The sequence below is a fragment of the Lepisma saccharinum genome, chromosome 12, assembly GCF_977018435.1.
Source record: "Lepisma saccharinum chromosome 12, izLepSacc3.1, whole genome shotgun sequence".
NCBI classification, from domain to species: Eukaryota; Metazoa; Arthropoda; class Insecta; order Zygentoma; family Lepismatidae; genus Lepisma; species Lepisma saccharinum.
Window position 1 is genome coordinate 63,415,800 of NC_139240.1, and position 26,026 is coordinate 63,441,825.

At 38.3% G+C, this 26,026-nt stretch overlaps 1 protein-coding gene across 1 annotated transcript; it reads left to right on the plus strand.

Moving 5' to 3' along the window:
• Positions 1-1,802: 1,802 nt before the first annotated feature.
• Positions 1,803-24,332, plus strand: LOC145996359 (uncharacterized). Its single transcript, XM_083132790.1, has 6 exons — positions 1,803-1,823; positions 2,751-2,932; positions 7,396-7,528; positions 14,838-14,972; positions 18,521-18,730; positions 24,099-24,332. Exons 2-6 carry the CDS (start codon positions 2,823-2,825, stop codon positions 24,330-24,332), a joined length of 822 nt encoding a protein of 273 aa, XP_082988916.1. The 5' UTR covers positions 1,803-1,823; positions 2,751-2,822.
• The last annotated feature ends 1,694 nt before the right edge of the window (positions 24,333-26,026 follow it).

A 26,026-nucleotide genomic window follows, 5' to 3' on the forward strand; every position in this document is an offset into this window, starting at 1 on the left:
GAGAAGCGAGAGTCTGCAGAAGAAGAAAAAGTTGAGAGAGAAAGAGACCGGTCTTCTTCTTCTTCCTTCCTCTTCTCTTGGCGAGAGAGAGGAGAAAGGAATAAGAAATAAAGATTAAATGATCTCCTTCTTTCTTTTGCAGAGAGAGAGAGAAAGAGCCTTTCTCTTTTTCCTTTCCTCTTCGCATCTTTATTTCTCATCTCTTCTCCCTTCTCCCTTCAAGAAATTTTCTCTCTCTCTTTCCCCTGGCCCAGAGAGAAGAGGGTGAAGGGGAAGGGAAACTGTGTGTGTGTGTGTGTGTGTGTGTGAGAGAGAGAGAGAGAGAGAGAGAGAGAGAGAGAGAGAGACAGAGAGAGAGTAAAAAAGATGAAAGAGAATGTGGCAGGGGGTTATATATATATATATATATATATATATATATATATATATATATATATATATATATATATATATATATATAACCCCTTATCTCTTTTTCTTCTCGAGAGAAAGAGAAGAAAATAGAGAGATAGACAGAGAAAGAGGAAAAGGAAAGAGATGAAGGAGAGAGAGGAGAGAAGAAGAAGCTCTCTTTAAAAAAAAGAAAAAGATCAATTTCTCTCCTTCCTTCTTCATACCCCCCCCCTTTCTCTCTCTCTCTCATTGGAGGAAGGAGAATCCCCTGCCTTTCTCTCTCCTTCTCCGACCTCTCTTTCTCTCTCACTTGAGAGAGAGAGAGAGAGTGGATGAAATGCTTATCTTTTTTTTTCTCTCTCTCTCTCTCTCTCGGGTTTCTCACCCTCCTCCCTTTCCTTGTCTCTCTCTCGCTCTTCTTTCCTCTCCGTTCTCTCTCTCTATTCTTCATCTCTTCCTTCTTTCCTCGGGAGAGAGAGAGAGGCGTAGAGAGGAGAAAGGAGAGAAAAGTGGGCGGGTGTGGGTGGTTGTACCTTCTCTCTTTTTCGAGAGAGAGAGAGAAATAGCCTGCTTCTCTCTTTTTCCATTTTTCCTTCTTTCCCTCATAGGAGGAGAGAGAGAGAGAAAGAGAGAGAAATTGCATCCCCCCTGGGCATTCTTAAAAAATGGTAATCGGGGGTCATTTTGAAGGGATTTGCATTTAACAATCTGCATTTCTCGAGTTCTTCGCCGCTTTTATTTTAATTTTTTTTAATTTCTGAAAAATATCAAAGGGGGCTGTAGTCCCATCGGCCCCCCTCTGCGTACGCCAGTGGGTTTGGCACTTGAACGTCTTAAAATTCCACGGTTATCACGTTCATTAGCAGCAACATGTGGCAACGAGACAAATTTGCCCCATCTTACAATGCAAAAAATATCAAGAATTGACGGCGACTTTTAAAAATGACCTCTTTGAATATCCCGACTCTGGAAATCTCGAATTCTACACGTCATTTTCGTCTAAAGTGATTATTCTTCCATTTCATAACAATTTCCGAGAATTTCATAGACTATTTCGGGATCCCGCACACCCCTACAATTTAGTGTTGAAATTTTCTGTGGGAATTACGCCCTACCCGCAGATTAGTTTCTTATGAATGAAGATCCATCCACCCCGTATCCACCTTCTTGTGATTTCAACCCCCCTCCCTTTCTGGCTTAAGTGTGAAATTTCACATCGCTTCCGTAAATTCTGTGCGCACGTCTCTGGCAACGCTGATATTTACTTACATTCAAAATGCATGCTGGGCAATGGGTACAAAGCAGAAGTCGAATAAACATAACCAGGAACGTGAAGTTTTAGTTTTATTTTTTCCTAAATTTCGATGTTATTTTTTACTGTAAGATGTTATTTAGGCGGTTTAGGACAAAATTCGGTGTTATTTTTGCATGTGTTTTTACTGTTCCTTTTGTTCTTATTCTTAAATTACTTTAGTTCCGGAAAATTTTTAGACAGATAATGACAAAATAATAAATTTAAGGCTTACCTCTGAGAAAGCCTTAACACAAATTTCTTGCATTTGGAAAACTATTTAATCTCATCAGCCACTGAATATGAAATGTTTATTGAAGCGTAAGTCTTTCAGAGCAAACTCTCGTGCACGATCAAATGCATTTACTACTTACTGGCTTTGGCATGCTGCTGATTCTTTAATGTTCCTGACTGACTGACTGAAATTTCCCTAACAATGCCAAACACCTTTCTCCGACCTCACAATACCGTTTTACACACACTCACATCCAAAAACTCTCTCCCCCGTAACACAGCAGGTGTTTCTCCGTGAAAGTTTTCCGTTCCTATGTCGTGCCTGTGTAACTTCCCTTCTGGAAAGATCCCCGCAGTGAATTCTCTTTCAGGACGAGGTCCAAACACTCTTGGCTGTCATTTCTGCTCCAAACTGCAATAAATGAATCGAACTTTCACCATCCAGACTAAAAATAACCAACTCCTAGCGCTTCAGGTAACTTTGAGCAGAAGTGTTGTTCCCAGTTTATATTGCATACTTCGCGGCATTTTTCGCGTTAAAATACAAATTCGGTGTTATTCTGAAAAATTGCATAATTCGCGTTATTTCAGGTTCTGAAAAACCGAAAACTTCGCTCCTTCAACCAAATACATTTTATTATGCTTTGCTATACTCTACTTTTTGGTGTTTGTTAATGGTTAAATCGGAAACTTCACGTCCCCAAACTTAACTTAATAAACATAAACAACTAGATATATATTTTTTTATTATTGTTGATGATATATATACACACATGTAAATACCTTACTGTATTGTTACAATCCTTATTCTTGAACTGGAATTGGCCTTTAGTTTGAAACCATGGTGACGTCTGGCTCAGAGACAGGAATTTGTAGACATTTCTAAAAGAAAAACTTGGAAAAAATGGTGTTTAAAGTTACAGAAAAGTATCTTGTGCAGTTTGTTGAGCCAGGATCCGAAGAAGGCCAGCGTGAGTTAATTTTGAGAGGAAGTGATCAGTTTCCCAGAATAGAGTAAGTATTTCTGTTATGTGCAAAGTATCTAGAAAATCCTGTTAAAAACACTGCTAACGATCTCTTGGTCAAGTTATCTTTCCATTAAAGAAATAAAGAAAATAAGGGAGTTTCTAAATTGGGATGCATTGTGATAGTTTGGCTCTAAATCCGTGAAAAATTTTCATCCTGAATAGCATTTGGAAAATCTGGGACGAAGTGCTGCAATAGTAAATAATTAAACAAAATCGGAAATGATGATTTCCTTAGCCACTATGCGTGAAAATAAAAAAAATACAAGTTACCTTGTCAAAAGCATGAAAGCTGTACATGACAAAACTGCATTTTGATTTTCAAGCAAGAGAATGTAGGTTTTTCCACTTCATGATTGTTATGCTGTTATAGAAGTTAAATATAAACAAGACTTTGGAGAGAATGAAGGATCAAATAACTCCCTTAAGATAGGTACCAAATTAATAATAATAATAATAATAATAATAAAAAGGCAATGTATTGCCATGTGTCATCAACACATTAAAAATTCAAACAAAGTCACGATACATACCTGCAGTGAAGGCTCATAGTTTGAAACATTGGTGATTGTAGTGAAAATTTTACCATTTAAAATTGCACATATAAGACCCTGGTCAAATACCACCCTGGTGATAACAGGCTGTCTACCAGTCAAGATTGTCAAGTAAAAGTTAAGAATTTTGTATCTGTTATTTTGGTAGACACCCTGTATAATGATGCAATTATTGACAATCATCCCCCCCCCCCCCTGGAAACTGGAGGCCAGTTGTTCTGTGGGGATACTCGCCTTGGTCCCCCTTTAGCGTCACTTGTTTTCCCGATTTCCCTGCTATATGATGGGAACTTATCTACATCTTGGAGATGTGCTTCTCTAGTCGGGAGGGCATCTGACTACAAGAGACCCAAGTTTGATTCCGAGGGTGGGTGAACTAATGTTGGAATTTTGTCCTGCCTTGTCCCTGGATAAAGCAGCTCTGGAGTTCACCCAGATTCAAATAAATAGGTACCTGAGGATGGGGGTAAAGTAGGAAACGGTAATATGAATGTTTTGATTACATATGAGCATAATGTATGTGAGTATCAGAAACTCATGCATCTTGAAAAATGTCAATAATAGAAATATATCTAAGAATAAGAAATAGCTGTTAGTTTGTACACAAACATAAACTACATATGTTCAGCAAAAAAACAAACCTACACAACTTGAATTTCATTTGTTTTTTGACATCGGAAGTAGCCCATTGTTTATCTAGCTGTTTCTATCCACTTCTGTTTTGCTTATTTTATGTCCCTTATCTATGTCGTGGTCTAATTGCAATATGCACTATAATACACTTAGTATTATATTTTATTATTCTTGTTATTATTGAGTGGAAATTAGTGCTGTTGATGGGGTACACCAGCACCCCTCCCTCGCACTTTCCTGGCATGGCCTATGCTCATGAGGAGACAGAATTGATGGATCCATCTATTTATGCTTAATTTGAATATTGGTTGTATTACAATAACTTAAATTGTTGAAGAATGATAAATCAAGTGAGATGTGTGAAAAATTTAAATTGCAAGAAATTGTTGTCTCAGATGCACAGCATGGAAGAGAGGTTGACTTTTTGATACCTTCCCAGATCACTCTCTTGCACTTCCCATGAACTTATTGGTTGATTTGTTATGACTCCACTTTATGCACTGAAAGACTAATCGGGACTGGATACATATTTTATAGTGGGATCCAAACCACTGCACCATGTGCCTTCACCGGGTATCGAACCCGGGACCCCTTCATTACAAGGCGATGACGTTACCACTATGCCATCGGTGAGGTCCTCCCATTAGCTTAGAACTTACGAATCGTTCTAATATAAAATACTTAAGTGGGAACTGATGTCCACTAATTGGCACATAAGAACATATCGGTTTATCAGCAAAATTACCAATAATTTTATAAGTATTTTTTCTTCTGGAACAAAATCCATCAGTTAAATCCCTGTCACATACAATAAGAAGGTGAAGTATTCCTTTTTTGTAATTTTAGATCTGTCATCATTGGTAATGGTGTACTTCATATTTGCAATTTATCTGTACCAGTAAAAATTTTACATTTGTATATAATTTTTATTCCTTGTGAAAGGAACACAATTCCCCCATGTTAAATATGTTTCCATGACATATTTTGAAAGGCGATATGTTTATGGTTACAGCTTGTGATAATGCACCAGTAGTGATCAAAGACAATGTTCACTTTTAGCTCACTTTATCCCCAGATTGGCTAATTGTAACCGAACATAGTTAAAACTAATACAAAAATTACCTCCAGTTGCCTTAGATTAATCTTAGGTTAGTAACATAGATTAATAAACAGAAAATAAACACTTCAACTTCAATTAAAAGAATATGGTCGACCTACTTATGAAATTTACTCAGCGCTGCACTTTCACTTTGACTGTAATCAACACTTCCGATATAAAAGTACACATCTCGAGAGCTCTCGACACTAGGGGGGGAACACTATTGGCAGAAGCTCCTTGATGCCTTCTTTCCGCCGCTTCTTTTTTCCCTCGAAGATCTTCAACATCTATCCCTCGAAGTAATTCACCGCCGCATTCATAGTTCAAAGGTCGAACTTGATATCAACGTCGTCACCTCGATTAGCAATTCTCAGTTCACAACTACACACTTGCAGTGTTCTTTTCACTTCTCGCGCTATAAAAGTTGCCACGAGAAAACAGTTCTGTATTTAAACAAAATTCCACGTGCTCTTTTCCCAATAACGCGAACGTTCAAATGTCCGGAACACATGTCACTGTTAACTGTCCACTAGGCAAACGACATCTACAAAAAACAGTCCACGAATATCTAACTGCAACTTGCTGCCGATAGCACTATCAAATTCGCGAATTCTCCATACCCAGAGATCTCGACGCCAACTGCTGCATGTAAACTTCTGCAGCCAACGTGCGAAGCAACGTGGCCTTTTACTCAAAGGCTCTACAAACACTGCTGGAAAAACTTCATCGCGTTTTTCTTTGTCCCTTTACACAATGCATATTAAGGACAGTTCATTTTCCCGAGGGGTGTTAATCTCTCTATTCTCCTTCTTCTCAGAAGAAATAATCAGTCCTCAAAATCATATGTTATAAACTTTGGGGAGGCTATGACCAGAGACAGCAAAACACATGACTTATTATTATATACTAAGTATGTAATTATGAGTATTGTTAAAATTTTTACTAAAAACAGTTTTAAAAGATGATGTGCATGAACTAGGGTAGTGGATGGGACATTTGGGCTACAAATGGCTCTAACATGACATTCAGAATGAGATCATTGATATATTAGGGAGATCTGTTTTGCGTTCCGTGGTAGCAGATATTAAAATTCGGGAATATTTTGCTATTATGGTTGACGAAACTTCTGACATATCCATCCGTGGACAATTAATATTCTGCATTAGAACTGTGAATAAAAAAATTGATATTTCGAGGAATTCATGGGCTTTTATGAAATTCCGAACACTGAGGCCAAAATTTAAATTTATTTCAGTGATCAGAGCCCCCCAATAATTTAGACAAGTCAGCACCTCTGGACCCCATCCCCCACACACTCAATTGGAACCGCTAGCATACACAGGATTTTTTCCCGAGGGGACTGGAATTGTAAAAGTCAGTATCACATAGCTGCTTTCTAGGTAAGGGTGGAATAAACTATAAAATATTTTGCAATCACCGATTTAAACCTTAATTTTAAAAGCTGCTCAAAGACAAAAATGGTAATCGGAGATCATTTTAAGGGGTGTTTGCATTTAACACTGTTTTTTCCCTTGAGTTCTTTAGTGCTTTCATCCAAAACTCAAAATTTTGAGATGGGATATAGCTCCTATCAACTCCTCCATCCCAACCTCGTGTACGCCACTGCTTGGAACAACAAAACACAACTGATCACAATGACTGCTTTATATGCCACGTGCCTGACAATGAACTCAGTGAAAAATAATTTGTGTGTGAATTATTTTAAACCTATCTGCAAACTTTCTTCGTATACTGAGATGACAACACTTAGTGTTGTGGAGCAGACGGTTTTCCTGAGCTGATACCCTACCTCCCTGTAAGAACTGAAGGCCATGACGGGGTATATTCAGGCACGCCGCAAGGTGGCGGAAAAGTGCTATGAAGCCAATAGCATGGCAAGGTATTCATTATAGCTTAACAGAATGCAGAAAATACACAGCGTGCTGCAAATTTTTGAGCTTATTAACGTGAGAAGTTTCATTTCACTTCAGTGTTTTACTGAACTTCTTAAATCTATGTCCTTTTCTTCCTTTTCATTTTAGCAAATTGAGTAACGTGCTACAGCACAGTAGCACCAAAGTGATGAGGCATTTACAAATCAAGCCACACAACAAATATAAATTTATTATTTTCATATGTACATGAATCCTTTCATGTTTATTTCAGGAGGCGGCTAAAAGCTCATGATATCCCAGCCATTAGCATTTTCCTACAAAAATATCCGGACATCATTACATTGGACCTGTGCTACAATGATCTGCAAGACAATGGAGCATTGGAGATTGCAGAACTTTTAAAGGTAAGCTTCTGTCGCAAGTAATAGGAGTTAGACTTCTATTTCCACATTTCCAGAACACTTGGTTCATTCATCATCCACCAGTGGCTGTTCATCTATCCACCAATATCCATAACTACAGCCATGAAGCCATATAAATGTCATTCCAATCATATTCATATTTTCCCATTAATCCCTCTGTATCCATATCCATCCATAATTCTGTTCATCCACAAAAATAATTCTTCCATATTCCTTTCTGTCCATTCATTCATATACATTCATCTATACTCATCCACCCACGTCAATCCACAGCTAAAGCCATGCATCATATTCATATTTGTTCATCCATATTCATGCATCTACATCCGTAACTAATCACATCCATTCATTTCAATTTCTTCACATTCATCTCTACACACACACACACACACACACACATATACATACATACATACATACATACATACATACATAACCATCCTTCTATTTCCACATTTATACATTCATTCATCCACCCACCCATATCCATATCCATTCATGCATATCCATCGAGTCACATCCATTTATCTGTCCATCTATCCATTTATCAAACCGTCCATTTGTATCCATAACCATTCATCCATTTGTATCAATAACCACCCACCCATCCATCCATCCATTTGTATCCATATCCTTCCATCCATTCACCCATTTGTATCCATAACCATTCTTCTATCCATAACCAACCATCCATCTATACACCCATCCATTTGTATACATAACCAACCATCTATCCACCCATTCACCCATTTGTGTCCATAACCATCCATCCATCCATACATTTGTATCCATAACCACCCTTCCATTCATACATTTGTATTCATAACCACACAACCATCCATACATTTGTATTTGTAACCACCTATCCATCCATACATTTGTATCCATAACCAACCATCCATCTACCCACCCATCCATTTGTATCAATAACCATCCATCCATAACCAACCAACCATCCATCTATCCACCCATCCATTTGTATCCATAACCATTCATCTATCCTTCCATCCACCTGTATCCATAACCACCCATCCATTCATCCATCCATAACCACCCATCCATTGTATCCATAACCATTCATCCATCCTTCCATCCACCTGTATCCATAACCATCCATCCATTCATCCATTTGTATCCATAACCATTCATCCATTCATATCAATAACCATTCATCCATCCATCCATCCACCTGTATCCATAACCACCCATCCATTGTATCCATAACCATTCATAAATCCACCCATTTGTATCAATAACCATTCATCCATCCATCCATTCATCCTTCCATCCACCTGTATACATAACCATTCACCCATCCATCCACCTGTATCCATAACCATACATCCCTCCATCCATAACCACCCATCCCTCCATCCATAACCACCCATCCATTTGTATCCATAACCATTCATCCATCCATCCATTTGTATCCATAACCATTCACCCATCCATCCACCTGTATCCATAACCATCCATCCCTCCATTTATAACCACCCATCCATTTGTATCCATAACCATTCATCCATCCATCCATTTGTATCCATCCACCTGTATCCATAACCACCCACCCATTTGTATCCGTAACCATTCATCCATCCATCCATTTGTATCCATCCACCTGTATCCATAACCACCCACCAATTTGTATCCGTAACCATTCATCCATCCATCCATTTGTATCCATAACCATTCAGGCATCCACCCATTTGTATCCATAACCATTCATCCATCCACCCATTTGTATCCATCCACCTGTATCCATAACCATCCATCTATCCATCCATAACCATCCATCTATCCATCCATTTGTATCCATAACCATCCATCCATAACCATCCATCCATTTGTATCCATAACCATTCATCCATCCACCCATTTGTATCCATCCACCTGTATCCATAACCACCCATCCATTTGTATCCATAACCATTCACCCATCCATCCACCTGTATCCATAACCATCCATCCATTTGTATCCATAACCATTCATCCATCCACCCATTTGTATCCATAACCATTCATCCATCCACCCATTTGTATCCATAACCATTCATCCATCCACCCATTTGTATCCATCCACCTGTATCCATAACCATCCATCCATCCATCCATAACCACCCATCCATTTGTATCCATAACCATTCACCCATACATCCACCTGTATCCATAACCATTCATCCATCCACCCATTTGTATCCATAACCATTCATCTATCCATCCATCCATCCATCCTTCCATCCACCTGTATCCATAACCACCCATCTATTTCTATCCATAACCATTCATCCATCCACCCATTTGCATCAATAACCATTCATTCATGCATTTGTATCCATAAATATCCATCCATCTATCCATTGATCGAAAGATGCACAAAGGATTTTGGCCAAAGGATCTTTTGTTTGTGGTCACTCTATATGATTGTCACTATGAACTGATTGTCTATACCCCAAGGTATATCCTTATACATTTATACCATAAGATAACGCATGGCACAACAGCCTGTGAGAGCAAGGTTGTACCAACCAACTGCTGGCCTCACTCCCACCTGCCGAAGTAGATGATCCAACCATTTAACGAGTGACATGTGATCAGCACGACGAATCCCCAGTCGTTGTTGTACAGTCCCTGGCCATATTATTAGATGCACCACAATGTTTTTTGAAAATAAGAGTTTTGAAGGGGAAAATTATAGAAAATTGACCATTAGTTATCTGAAAACTTTCCTGTACGTTATTTGGACCCTGGCAATTTTTAGTAATACGTACAAATGCACTTTCTTGCACAACATTGATAACAATAATTGTAATAGTAATAATAATAATACAAAGTAATGTAATTCGACACAGTGGACACTTTTAGCAGTTTGCTTACTTTTCACATTACAAATGTTGAAAGGGTTCTTTGTGGTTGAACTTTGATTATTGGAATGAACAATATGAAAGGAGGAGGTACTGTTGTTACAAACAATACAGCCAACACCAAACGTCATTGTTGTTGAACGAACATGCTGCAGTTCATTTCAAGCTGAGTTGAGAGAAGGATCTCTTGCGAACAGTGAATTGTATTTGTGCTAAATTTTCCAGTGGTATTTTTTTTGTACACTCAGTATATTTTTTAAATTTAATTATTAACATAGGGAGTCATGGGTAGAAAAGTGACTGGACACCAAGAAAGATTGCTGAAATTAAGACACTAATAAAGACAAAAATATTCTCTAATCAAGAGATTTCTCGAAGATCTGATGAATCTGAAGCATCTGTGAGGCGAATAAAGAAGAAAATTGAATATGGTGGACAGTGTGAGCCACAATAGAAGGGCAGATGTGGGAGTAAAATACTTTTTACTCCAAGATCCTTACGCTGTCTAAAGAACATTTGCCTCACGAATAGATTTGTGAGTACAAAGGAACATAAAGATGAACTTGAAAAGAGTGGTGTTCGTGTATCTGAAAGAACAATAAGGCGTAGGCTCTCTGATATGAACCTGAAGGCACTCAGATCTGCTAAGAAGCCAAAATTAACCCCTGCTATGATTCATAAACGTTTTGAACTTTTGGAGATCTTTCTGCTTTAGTGACGAGTGCACGTTTCAAATCTTGGGGAATAAATCTCAGTTTGTGAGAACTGAAATACAATTCTGATTGTGTTGTACAGACTGTCAAACATCCGATAAAAGTTATGATTTGGTCAGTCATTAGTGGCAAAGGTACAGGATGTCTGTATTTGGTTCAACGAACAGTGAGGAAAGAACAGTATAGAAAAGTGCTTAGAACAAAGCTGCTACCTCAACTAAGAGAATGGTTCCCAAATGGAGAACCATTCATATTCATGCAGGATGGAGCCTCATGCCATACTTCAAAATCAATAAAACAGTTTCTACAGAGTGAAAATGTCCCTCTCTTGCCCTGGCTGGGAAACTCTCCAGATATGAATCCAATTGAAAATGTTTGGTACTACCTAGTGAAAAAAGAAGTGGCAAAGCAAACAATTATGACGAGAATTGACCTAATTGAAAAAATAATTCAAGTGTGGAATCACTATCCTAATATGAAGAAGACAGTACAAGCATGCATTGATAATATGTCAAGACGAATCCAAGCACTGATAAAGGCCAAAGGCGGCTCAACCAAATATTAAAATTGACTTTCAGTCATAATGTATAGCTAGAAACACAGTAAGAAATTATATTTGTAATTATTAATGTATCAAGCACGTAATTATAGTTTTTTGTTAAGGTTCACATGTAATCAATGTAATATTTCATGTAATAAAATAAAAAAATAAGAAAAAATAGACGAGATAATAATATATCCTTAAAATTTTGCATAAAATTTGGAGGTTGCGTCTAATAATTTGGCCAGGGGCTGTAGCTTTCCATGACCGGGTTACGCTACTCATTTGTAGCTCCTCAATTTCCTCACAATGGTAGGTGGCCACTGGTTCTATACACAGGCCGTAGTCTCAGGAAAAATGTTGCACTTCCCCAAGGAGACTTGAACCAGCACGTGTCCCATAGCCGCAGCCCAAAGCATGATACCTTAAACTGGTGCAGGAATCTTAGCATTTATACAGGACTTTTATATAGTGACTTTTGAGACTGTAACGTTTTCAATACTTTGATATTTGTAAACTTTACATAAACTAAAAATTGACGTAAATACGTTCATGGTTCAATTTTCGGCTATCAGAGGGCGTTCAATCTTGATAGCTCTACCGGTGCTGCCTCTAGTGGCAACTCGGTATAAGTGGGCTTGCCGTAAAGCTCGGCGCACATTCCCCAGTCACTCACACTCGATCGCCCGGAACGAAACGGCATTAACCAGTTTTGCTGTCTTACATCTTTTCCTCGTCGGCGAGAGACGTACCTACCATGCTGCCTGCAGAATAGAAGCCAACCATTTGTGCCACTAGTGTGAAGGGCCCACGGCAAAGAGTATAAGGACTACAAATGGAGTGTGGTGTCGCATGGTTATAGAGGCTGAACATTAGTTGTTAGGTACGTAAAAACTCTTCGCTGTGAAATTGGAACGCAATAACTCCTTGCCGTACGTTTATCATAAATCTACGTTCCCCCTTTTTTCTTTATTTGACTTTAAAGGCGACGAAAATCTGTTGTTTCTCACCCCCCTTGACCCCTTTTTCTGACGTATTGAACAGATTAAGTGTGTCTATACATTGTTTTTACGCTAAAGGGAAAAAAAAGAAGGAAAAATGTGCGTAAATGTGTGTGAACTGAATTAAGTTACATTTACTGATCTTTGTGCTCGTAAATGCTTATTCTGACTATAAACGCATAGTGCACGTGTAGATAATCTATGAATAGGCATACTCCAATTTAACGAATAGACGACTTATGTTCGCCGATCTTGTGGCGCAATCTTTTTGGTCCCGTTATTTAACGTGACATCAATCGCGTCTAATTGAACTTGAATTGCGTAGAAAAACTACGATCCTTCATTGTACCCCTACTTTACACGGAACTATTTGTTCCTACTAACCCACTCCCCTGTAACGGTAGCATTAATAATGCCAAAGAATCAGAATAATAATAATAAGTGGGATATCTCTATGTCAAAAAGGGTCATTAATCAAATAAAAGAAAACTTGTCGGGTATTTCACACGTATATGAGAAAGAGGAAATGTATTGTCTAAATTTTGGTTTCTTTGTACTGTCTAATTGAATCTATTGTTGAAGGTATGCACATGTACGTACTACGCATTCATAATTGGTGCTTGATTAAATGTTAATGATTGAATTAGAGCACGCAGGACGTGCTAGGAATTTACAGCGTGGCTGCACGCTTTGAAAATTGTAGCTTTGCATACATGATTGTTGTTAATGTTGGCACTCCCTTTTGAGTTGTCTTGTCTTTTCAAGAAATGTACGATAATGTGCGAAATATATATTTGTGTTGTTGAGAATTAAAATTTAAAAGTAATATAACTCTCTTACCTTTGAACTCTACCCTGTAAGCCAATGCTAGAAACGTACGTTACAAGTCAAATACCAATTTAAAAATCTAAGAGGCAATTGGGGAAAATAGCAGTTATAAATGAGAGGGAACAACGTTAATTTAATTATGAGAAAAACTTATATTTGCAGTGGAGAATGCATACGTGCTATTCATTGCCGGACCCTTTGACGCCTTTATATATATATGTATATGTGTATTCTTTTACAGGGCCTTTGTCTCGCGCTTCTCGTAGGTTCTGCCTGTAAACTCCCGCAGCATCATGCGAGAAGTACGACACAAATTTGAAATTTGTAATATATAGTACGGGTCTTAGTCTTTGTTCGCAGTTGCAGTTGCCACGCAGCCACTTCCAAATTAAATATCGTGTGCAACCGCAACTTGACCCCACTATATCATTACAAGACATCCTGTACTATATTTTGCTTTTACTTGTCCATCTTCCCAAAATAGCTATACAGTAAACCCTCGTTAACACGAATCCCAAGGGGCCGAAAAATCAAGAGTTCGTGTTAAAAAAATTCGTGCTAACCGGGGAGTCAAATTTTATTTTTGCAATACAGTTCTTTGTACACATTAACCATTTACAAGACGTATTATGTATGTCATCATAGAAAACACTACTACAGTACTACAGTAATTAACTTTTAAAAAAGTACTAACAGATCATTTTCTGGTGAAAAATTCTTGTATATTGCACTGTCGCAGACGGGAATGTAAATGCATGGTAACTTCACGGCCAACTGTACTCATAGTTTCTGTAAAACTAGCGGTCATTTCGGATCAAACTCGTGCTAGCTAAGTTTTAAAGAATAGAAAAACAGATCTGAACACACAACTGAATATGCTGGTTAAATACGTATAAGCTCATTGTTGACACGATGATTGTGATTGTCGAGCAATTGCACCCAAGTTTTAATCTTTATGTTACTCATACTAGCTATGTTTTAAAGAATAGAAAAACACATTTGAACACATTGTTGATCTGAATCTGTTGGTTAAAATACTGTATAAGGTGATTGTCGACAAGATGATAGAGATTGCTGAGCGATTTCTTACATACCTAGCAGAGGAACGTCAGAAGAACAATAGAAAAAAAATATGAAAAACTTTGAAAGTTCGTGTTAAATGAGATCTAATGACGCAACGGACTAAAAAACAGTTCGTAAATCGTGGTAACCGAAATTCATGTTAACCGATAAAACTTTCTATAAGATATAATACAACCCTGCTTGTCTTAAGCGAGTTTGTGTTAACGAAGGTTTACTGTAGTATGTAATATGAACTAATATCACTCTTAATTACTCTTTTAAAAGGAAAATCCACAACTCCAGAACTTGAACATTATGAACAATGACATTGGTGCAGAGGGTATGAAATATCTTGAAGAAGTGGGGGACAAATGCTACCTAAAATCACTGAGAGTGAACGGGAACAAATGTGGCACAGAGGTGAGTGGAATAGTAAATCGTAAATTGAAGAGCATATGGTAAAATTTTACTTGAGGTATATACAATATTTCAATTTTGTCGAAATATACTTGAATGTTGAAAGAGAAGAAAACAACCTTCTATATGTTCCAAACATGGCCGAATATAAGGGTTTAACAAGCCAAAACCCTTCCCATTGGTTTGTTAAACATTTTATACTAATTGTATAATTAAATAACAGTCGGTAACGCGTCTGACTACCATGCTAAAGGTCCCGGGTTCGATCCCCGGCCGGTTCAAATCCGGGAACTTTTCTAACGATGGAAGCGGCCCCGGCGCCCACCCAGCGTCGAATAACATGGGTACCTGGGGGAAACCCTGGGGGTGTAAAGGCGGTCAGGGGTGTGATGCTGATCACATCACCCCCACTCACGACCGGATCAAGAAAGTGTGGGGCGTTACCCCCGCACCCCCTATACGCCTTCATGGCGTGGTGCTATGCACAGGGGAACACTTTACCTTTTACCTTTTTATGTATCGAAGTTGATCAAGACACTACATTGATTGAAAACATTTGACAGTTGTACTAAAATTACACGTGCACATAAAAACAAGTTTTTTTAAAAAATGAAAGTCTTTAAATGTAAAAACAACATTGTTATGGTTAATACCTATAATGTATAACAATCTAATATTTATATCCAAATTTTTTGGATAGAAAATTTTGTTAGTTATAATTTAAAATTGTTTATTACTCCCTCTGTCCCATAATTATTATCCGGTACACCTTTGTTTGTTGTCTCATAATAATTGCCTGATATTCAAACTGTGACATTGGTGTATACAGAACAACATGAAACAAGGGAATGAGTCATACAACTTTACTACTCAAGGATCAGTACAAATTGTGTTTTCCATCTGCCTCTTCGTCTGTCATTTCTGTACTACCATTTTGGCATATCGGACTATAATTATGGGACAGAGGGAGTAATAAATAGAAACAATTCATTTATAACTAGATTGATTTGGTGTTTTTAAGTCCACTTTATGCACAGTAAGGCTAATTGGGACTGGACCTACAGTTTAAAGTGGGATCCGAACCACTATGTGCCTCCACCGGGTATCAAACGTGGGACTCCTTGATTACAAGGATACGATGCTACCACTGTGCCATCGGGGGCTCATTTATAACTATTATATACAAAATGTATCATCATCATTGGGCTACAATGGACTCACGCCCATGATTACACAATATATATATATTTTGCCTCATGTTATAGATACAAGCAAGCCTTTGTGTTCATTATTGAGTTAAATAAAAATATTAAAAATAACATCATCAAAGGTGCTGAGCCTATCTTGTATTTCTTGTGGAGAATGAAGACAACCTCTCTTTAACTTAATATTTCCACTATTTCACTATTTGGCATTTGTGGCCTTGTTGTCTTTCATATTTCATATTGTCCCTTCCATAATTGAGATAAACTACACTCTGTCCTGGGAAACTCTAGGGCAAGCAATTGAAAACAAGTCTGTGCAAGTAGAACTCTGTAGAGGGGAAAATGTGGCTGTGGCTACTACTGCTTTGGCCTGGCCAATCGCTTTCTCCCCATGCAATACCCGTTTCTCTCAACCGTCCATTGCCCTCTTGAGTCACTACTGTTTTCTTGCTCCACAGACTCCTAGGACAGAGTTATACATGGTGTCGCAGAAGTAAGGGGGCAACTGTGTATTTATTCCTTCTGGGACACCCTGTAGTTTTGTATTGAAAGGGCAAAGGGGATCGGGGTGAGACAGTGTCAAGCCACTTTTACTTTTGCCACAGACGTCAAGCATTTGACGTGAAAGTCAATTATAGACATTTTGAAGGCAATTTTTTTTTACGAGTTAGGCTACAAGTGTTGAACAATTGGCATTGCACCATTCAAATACCGTGCATCCATTTCGATCTTCAGCCGAGAGATCGGGAGAAGCGTGGCGGGCGGTGCTGACGGAGATACCGATATTTGCGGCCTGTAATGCCCGCTTATTTTTATGGCGAGCACTAACCTGTGTTATAAGAATTGTTCAAACTGATATCCACCAAGTGCCAAGTGTGTAGACTTTCAGGGAGAATACGTTGAATAGCCTGAAACTTTCGTGCCTGTAGCTAAAGTCCTTCTAGGTCGGGCCGAGAACTTATCAGCCCCCTCGTAACGTAACCTTGCGGCTGGCATTCCAATCCTCTTACTGACACAACACACATACACACTGCAATAACACAAACAAGTAACGGCAAGTAACCAATAATAACACTCTTGCGCACAGTACGAAATTAACACGCTCTTGGTTTACATCTGCTCGCCACTATATTCACAGCTCTGTCGCGAAGGAACAAAAAAACTCGAGCTCGGAGATTTCCGATTGCAAGGAAGCTCACGAACACTATTGACTTTTAACGGTTTCGTCTGCAGTGTAATCTTGATACAGTGTTGCACATTCGAAACCTCCAAACGATCACAAAACTCTTTCAAGGATATAAACTTAAGCAGGACGTTACTGGTCAAAACTATGATTAAAATGTTTATTATCTGTGGCTCCTAACATCGTTTCTAAAGCTTATTTTTTGTGTATATAAGGGCAGAACTTGGATGAATTACAGATGATAAATTATAACACAGGTTAGTGCTCGTTTTGCAATATTTATAGAAATATCTGCATATGTCCATAAAAATAAGCGGGCATTACAGGCCGCAAATGTCGGCATCTCTGCCAGCACCGCCTGCCACGCTTCTCCCGATCTCTCGGCTGAAGATCGAAATGGACGCACTGTACTTGGTGTAACACAGTTCACTCCAGGAGTACAGGTCTATGTTGATCCTATGTTTGGTGGGTTAATAAAAACATAGTTTCATAATTTTTGAAAATTCAAAAACAGAATCTAATTATTCCTTGGTTGAAATAGTAGAATATAAAACATAAACTGGTTTCTGTATTTTATCTCAATATATTCCACCTAACATATTTTTTAATTTGTTTATTCTGTTTGGACACAAACTGATTGAACTTTATTTCTGTTATAATCATAAAAATACAGTGTAACACCTATTATATGTTCCCAGATTTTACATTTTTCCTCATTATATATTCAATCTTCATTGTCCCAACATAAAAAAATGTTATAAAATTTTCATCGATTTTACATTTTCCAGCATTTTTAAGTTTTTACAGCTTGGTCCCCTGCAAAACATAAAAATCGAGGTTTCACTGTACAAAGCTTTCTGCTTTCTTTGTAACTTGTAATGAACGACACCAATTTCCAAGGCGGATGGGTTGATGGGCTATTTTGATCCCCCATCCCAGCATTAATGATACTGAACAAATGAAATAAGTAATTTCATGTACAAATGCAGATTTGTAATTTTGTCTGAACTTTCAGTGTTTTTCACAAGTACAAGAACATGACTGTCTCGCCCACCTGACCCCTTTATTTAATATGTTACAAAATCGTTACTATGATAATTAATTTCACCACATAATATCAATAATTATTCTTTACTTATGCAGATAAATTGCACTATTTTTAGGGAGTTAAGTGCATCGCCCGTCTGTTGGATCAGTGTATGACTCTAGAACACTTGGATCTTGGGGAGATGGACCAAAGCATTGAAAGTCTCGTCTATGTTGCTGTTATACTCAGGTTGAGGAACAGGATGCTGAAATGTGTCAACGTCAGCAGACCTTTGCTCTGTTTCAGCCAGAACCATGCGGCAGAGATCTACGGAGAAATGCTGAGGGTACATTCTGTTCATCTAAAGCAGGGGTGTCCACATGGTGTTCATATGGAGAACCAGTAACATGCCATTAAGGCAGTGCTCGAAAAAAAAAAATCTTCAAAGCTAGGCACCTTGAAACTACCTACTAGGAATTGTGCATACTACAGTGTTTTTCAAAAGTCGCACAACCGAAATTTTGAAAATGTATATCATGAAAACCGTAAGAGGTATTTACACCAGGTTTTCTGCACTAAACTAATCATGTACGCTATCACTGGGTTAATAAATTTATGTTAGCATGTATCCAGATAAAAGCAATTACATTATTTTAAAAAAATATTGTTAATTTGCTGAAAACATCTGAGAATTGATTTTGAACAATATATACCAACGTAGAAATTTTCAGCGAAAAATGAAGGTTCGACCAGGACTCGAACATGGGGGTTTGATATACCGTGCCATTGTTCTAACCACTGAGCTACTGAGCTGGCCTGGCCTCGCCTGATTTTTTGCTGTCGCTGTTTTACCTGCGTGGAATCTTCTCTGTCAGTGCTACCGCAACGGGATCTGTTGCCTTTGAAATACAGTAGACTTCGACGTTGCCTGGTTCCTCCCAGCATAGAGATTTTAATTATTGAAGATCAGGCACACACAGGAAATGTACTACGTAAAAATTTTAGCGAAAAATGCATTAACATCTCTACGCTGGGAGGAAGTCGAAGTCTACTGTGTTTCAAAGGCAACAGATCCCGTTGTGGTAGCACTGGCAGATATGATTCCATGCAGGTAAAAGTGCGATAGCGAGAAGTCAGGCGTGGCCAGGCCGGCTCAGTAGCTCAGTGGTTAGAGAAATCGTATGGTATGCCAGAGACCCAGGTTCGAGACCTGGTCGAGTCTGCATTCTATCTTTGAAAATTTCTATGTAGTACATCTCCTGTGTGTGCCTAATTTTTAATAATAATACCAACTCTTAACAATTTGTGCGATCACTTGTTGGTGTTTGACTAGTCGTAAAACAGTTGCTTTGTGAGGTACAGCAGAAGCAAAAGAGGGAATTTTTCTTGGAAAACCTCTTGCACATGAGTGTAGGAATGAATAGTAAAATACTCTTCAGTAATGCACACGTGCTGCTCCAAAGAATACGCCATGCTGAATCAATTAAATGAACAGGCATAGTAGCGTCGAAAGTGAGCGAAGATAATTCAGTGTAACCAGAGGCAGACTAGGATTATCTCAAGAGTCCAAATTCGGCACAATATCTTGGTTTATGATTTTTCACGTAAATATATAGCCAATACTTAGGCACATGTGGCGTGCGTCTGTTGACAATATTTCGACCTGCTAGCATTGCCATATATGTCCCAAAAATTGCACTTTTTCACTCAACCCATAAAATCGCCAATAAAAATCCATCAAATGTTGCACATGACCAATATTGGTCACAAATGACAGATTGACATGGCATCAGTCATCAGACATCTAATTATGACCCTTCGATAATTTCTTACGTATTATTCTCATTCAAAAGTGCATTTCTGGAAAAATGTTAACGCTGCCTTTCGCCAATTATTAATTTATCTAAATTTTCTGTATGGAGAAAATTGATAATTTTAAACATTGAAAAATATCTCAATGGATGAGACTTTATAATGCAGAAAACCCGGTGTAAATATCTCTTACGGTTTTCATGATATACATTTTCAACGTTTGGGTTGTGTAACTTTTGAAACACTCTATATAAGAAGCTGAGCATCACGGTATTCAAAACATCGCTAAATCATTTGAGAAAACAGGAAATGGGGTGTTTGGGGACAAGGAGTAAGAAATTATTACTGACTCTCTGGAATGTTCACAACGTTGATTTTACACTGTACTGCAATTTGAACTTAGAATCATCAACATTTTGTACATATTACAGCATAAGATCACAGTCGCAAGGCTGAAATTTTTAGTCGCCATGGCGGCTGGGATTTTTCGAGCCCTGCATTAAGGCACATATGAAGGTGTGGAATTAGGGTCACCACGCGGTTAGAATCTTGGGTGATGTGATCAGCATCAGGCTCTGACCACTTTTACGCTGCATGCATCCATTTTATGTAAGTGCGTGACTCTCAAAGCAGCTTTAAGCAGGAACCTGACCGATTACCCATCCAAGGATTTGAAACTGGGTCTTCTGAGTGACAGTCAGGTGCCATAGTGACAGTTGATTTGGTGTTTTAAGTCCACTTTAAGCACATTAAGGCTACTCGGGACTGGACCTACAGTTTAAAGTGGGATCCGAACCACTATGTGCCTCCACCGGGTATCGAACTCGAGACCCCTTGATTACAATGTTACGATGCTACCACTGAACCATCGGGAAGCCCCCTCCCCCATGACAGGTCCAACCATATATTGAGTGGCGTGCTCAGGATTTTCAAAAGGGAGGGGTTATGTGTACTTTTTTTGTGTAGTCAGTCCCCATTTTGCGATATTTTTAGAAATACTGAACCAAAAAAGGGGGGGTTATAACCCCCACAACCCCCCCTTCAGCACACCTGCATATATTATAATGCTTACACTAAAATAATGCCGCAAAATAGAATTTGTAGGTTTTATGAGTACTATGGTGAGATAGTTCTTAGTTCTATATCCTTGAAGCAACTGATAGCAAAATATTAGACTTACCTCACATTTTTTTGCGTTCACTGGTTAAGTACAGTTCATACAGTCTGAATACAAGATGCACTGGCATACGCAAGGGGGGAGCTGATGGGACTAGAGCCCCTCTCGAAATTTGAGAAAAATAATTAAGAATGAAAGCAGTTAAGAATTCGAGACAAGAAGTGCATTTATTCTTTAGATTAAGTGGTAGAATATTAATATATTCTCTGACCTGCTTTCTGCTGGTTGATACTCATCTCTTGGGTCCATTAATTTTCCATTCTAATCTGCTGCAGTAGTAATTATCCGAAATATAAGGGTCAGGACACCACTGAAAGAGGGTTCCGTTGTTGCCCGGTAGATGGCAGTTGCATTGCAGGCTTGTGTGAAGCAGTGACGCGCCAGCCTGAAATAAGTGGCAAGGGGGGGGGGGGGAGCTAAAGATTTCGGAGTCAAATTCTCGGGGGGCTAACTTATACCAGCTAGAAGGTATTTACGTAAAACTTTTCTATGGTATATTTTACCCGTGAGATATTTTACAGTTAGATCCAAAGATAAATCAATGCATTTTGTTCCATCACACACAAAAGTACTTTTAGGCATGGATCTGTCACGTCAAGTAAAATGCAATAATTCTATTGTTGTTTATTCCAAAGCCATTTTTGAGTGGAATAATATCACAGACTTACTAATTACTATTTATATAAACAGTACAAAATACGTCATAAGAGCTGCGGATAAACGTATAAATATAAACATAAAACTATTTCTATGTAAAGAGTTTGAGTACTTTTTTTTTTTTTTTTTTTTTTGCTAAAATGAGAAAATGAACCACATCAAGAAATACAATAAGATACATATATTTTCATGAGCAGCTACAACCTTGTTTAAATCCAAAGATTTTTGCAAACTATTTCTCAAAGAGAGAATAGATAGATCACTCAACCTCTCGTTACCAGTTCTATTACGAAGATAACACCTGATTTGCTGCAAACAGCCATTGATGGGGGTATCTATGTGCATTTCAATAATACAAAGCATGTAAAGTTCGTAAAAGGCAGTTTTTAATTTTCAACCATTGCAAGGAGGTGCTGAAGGGTCTTTATCTTTAGTTCCTTTCTACCTCATAGTGTGCCATAACTCTAAATTATCCAAATCACAACAACAGGGAGCGGCAAAAGATTGTAGCTTTTCGTGCTTCAGAAAAATGGCACTAACTTAATAAAGTAAGCATGAAATAAACACAACCACCCTTGAATATAAAATGTGTTAATGATATTATTTACTCTGCTGTCATGATGAAATATCTTACATTTCCTTGTTCAAGGACTGAAATTCAGAACTTAGGGCTAAAAATGGGGAGGATACGAGAAATACTGTCAACGTAGGAGGTGCCACTCTCAAGGAACAAACATATTTTCACTATAAATTCACCTCCATTAGGAGAAAAATATATTGACAAAAAAAGCAATTAATAGAGTTGCAACCCTTGCACCGAGCATTTTGATTAGTGAAAATAACTGCTGAAGATTATAATTTTATTTCAGAATATATTATGCATAAATACTGATCCAAATTGGATCAAAGATTGATTCTCCTGCATGGATACCACTATGATGGTACTGCAGAAATTGTTTTCTAACCTCACGAATGATAATTAATTAAGATGTAGGGCTAAGACTGTGAGCAATAAAATTGCCCAAGCATGCCGTTTTTTACCCACCGTATTGCAATGATTAGTTGATTGGATTTGTATTAAGGTCCACAATATGCACAGAGACCTACAGTTTCTAGTGAAATCCCAACCGAACCACTTAATGAAATGTTATACCTCGACCGGGGATGGAAGCCAGGACTCCTTGATATCAGGTTTACAACTAGACTATCGGGGCTGGGAGCCCAATTTTAATGTTAGCATTTAAGAATCAGGTAGTTCGTGTACTCTATGATTCTTTATCATCGTATTTTTCCTTCCCGAATATTTGCAGCGATAAGCATAGATATAACGACGAAACCAATGAGAGAACATCGCTAACACTCGTGCAATTGTCGATACTCCAATGAGGAACTAACAAACAGAAAAGAAACATAACGCTTCTTTAAATTTTGAACGTCGTCCTACTTATTCATGTAAAATTCATTTGTCACACCTGCTAGACCTATTAAGAAACTGTATATGCCAACAACCAAAAAACAATGTTGCAGTCACTGAAAACGTTCACCTACCAGACAGGCACCAGATTTCGTAGCAAGTTTGGCGACTCGATTGGCCAATTACTTAGTATCAAATAAATGATCAGTGGTCACTGTTATCCAGATATATCTGCGGCTGTTCTCCCCCTATTTAATTGTACAACACATCATAAATAAGGTAACCTTGCGATCTGACCGAACTAGAAAATGTATTTAAACATTGAACTTGTCCCAATGAAAGTTTTTAATGGAAAATGTAATCATCTACTTTTTAAGTTTTCGATCGAAATGCATCTACCGTATTACAAAAATCTAGGGGGGCTACAGGGGGGAGGGCTGAGACCAGTTTTGTGGGGCTTCAGTCCCTTCCCCTAGCTTCCCTGGTGTGAAGCAGTGCGAGTGTGGGCCATGAGAAATGCAGGGAGTAGCCATCTTGTAGTAGTCAGTATAGATTTGAATTCCTCATCAATACAGTATCATAGTGGGAAATATATATTATAATTTCGGTGATGTGGTATTTATTATACTTTCATAAACTACATTTTTTTTTCAGCTGAATACAAGCTTGACTGAAATCCATCTGGAGAAGTTCAATTTCACGGACCATGATGTCCACTACCTGTTGTTGGGTCTGAAGCACAATACGTCACTGGAATTTTTGGATCTTAGTTGCAACGAAATAGCAGATGATGGAGCTCAGTATTTATGTCAACTTATAGTCTCGCACCCAGCCATTCGCAGTCTTGACCTCAATCACAACAAGATAGGGGATAATGGAGCGGAGTGAGTCCTTACATTTGACACTTTACCACTTTTGGGTAATTGCGAAGATGAGGATGAGTGATGATTAGACCTCGGATTTTAGGTTTTTAACCTATTTTTTTCCTTTGCAGGTAAATAAAAAGTAACAAAGTTATGTCAGCGTTTCATTAGAAAATGCAACGACTGACGAGCAGCGGCGGCTCAAAGGGTAGAGCCACCGTGCCATGGCACTACCCTCAGAAGAAACACATACCTCGCCAAGTATTCTTAAATGGATACATTGATAGTTTACAGACAAGGAGATTTGAATCTTGCAATCGGTCAAGCTGACGTGACGACCGCCCCAACCTCCTCACTGCATCACCAGCTGTTTCGTTCGTACCCTCGTGAGGCAACAGTCCATGCTACCCATGAGCTGGCCTAACCCATGGACCTAACCAAGTTGACACACGTGCAGAGGGTTGAAGAAGTCTCAGCGAGGAACATTTCCACCATGAGCCGAGAACAAAGTGGCAGGGGGCGGGGTTAGCCCATAAGAATCTGTGACCATCTTCGCCTGGCACGGCGAGGGAATTTTTGCAGTGTTGACACAGTAGCCACCTTCAGAGAAAAGCCACTAAATATGACTGATTTGTAAGACCCGTTGGGGAAGTAATTTCTGCCTACTTTTGGAGAAACGAACCTAGTATTTTTCCAAAGTTAAATGAACATTTTTGATAATAGATATATGCACCAAGAGGGCCATCCATACTTTTTTAAAAATATAAAAGTAAAAAATCCTATGATGATGTGAGTTTCCTTTGGCATTTCGACAATTTCTTTTCATAAGAAAGATATTTTCGACATCCAGTTAGAATACGTGTACATGGAGGAGGAGAAGGTGATAGGATTTGTTTTTCCTTTCCTCTTGTAATTGTTATATTTTTAGGGAAGTGTCCTGTAGTGTATAAAGATAAATTAGTGAGTGAAGATGAATCGAATCAGTACGTTATTACTTAAACACACGTTACTAAACGAGGATAAACATCTTGGCCACTGGCGCAACCTCAAGAGGAGTTTTTTTTTCTTCTTCTTGATCCCATAGGCACTACCCATCATAGTTGCCGACGGCCGCCACTGGTGCCTAAAATAACCTATTTTGCTTGTTAGAACCCATTTTAAGTTTATGTGCCTAAATTAAACCTTTTTTTTTTTGGGTTTTTATATATTTTTTATGTTTTACAGGATTTTTATATCACACAGAAATATTTACTAGGTTTGGTGGCTAATTAATTCAATGACTGGCATGTTTGAAACATGTTTTTTGACTTTTGATTTCCCTCCCTCCAAGTATATGATGTTTATCAAAGCCCTAAACAAAACAAAATGTCTGATGCCACTGTTACCTGTACACAGTGGCAGTGATTAAAGGGGGCAGTTCCCCCTACTTTTTACCCTTGCACTATATAATCTTAATGCTAAGCCTTGCCTACTAAGATAAAGTAAACTCTCCTTGCCCCACCCCCTCTCAGGCCCGTAGCTAGAATTGATCTCCAAAGGGGGGGCTCATGGGTTATCATGGGGGACTTTGTAAACAAAGTCCATTTTTTTTAAAAAATATTAAATGAAGGTAAATTATGTGTGTGGAGGTGGAGGGGGGGGGGGGCACTCATTCATTTATAAATATCATATACTACACAAATACTACATTTTTCTACATCTTTTAAAACATCTCTTGAA

Coding starts and splice junctions, on each gene's coding strand:
- LOC145996359 (XM_083132790.1), top strand. CDS start 2,823: ATGGTGTTTAAAGTTACAGAAAAGTATCTTGTGCAGTTTGTTGAGCCA. Junction 2,933..7,395: donor GATCAGTTTCCCAGAATAGA/GTAAGTATTTCT, acceptor TGTTTATTTCAG/GAGGCGGCTAAAAGCTCATG. Junction 7,529..14,837: donor AGATTGCAGAACTTTTAAAG/GTAAGCTTCTGT, acceptor CTCTTTTAAAAG/GAAAATCCACAACTCCAGAA.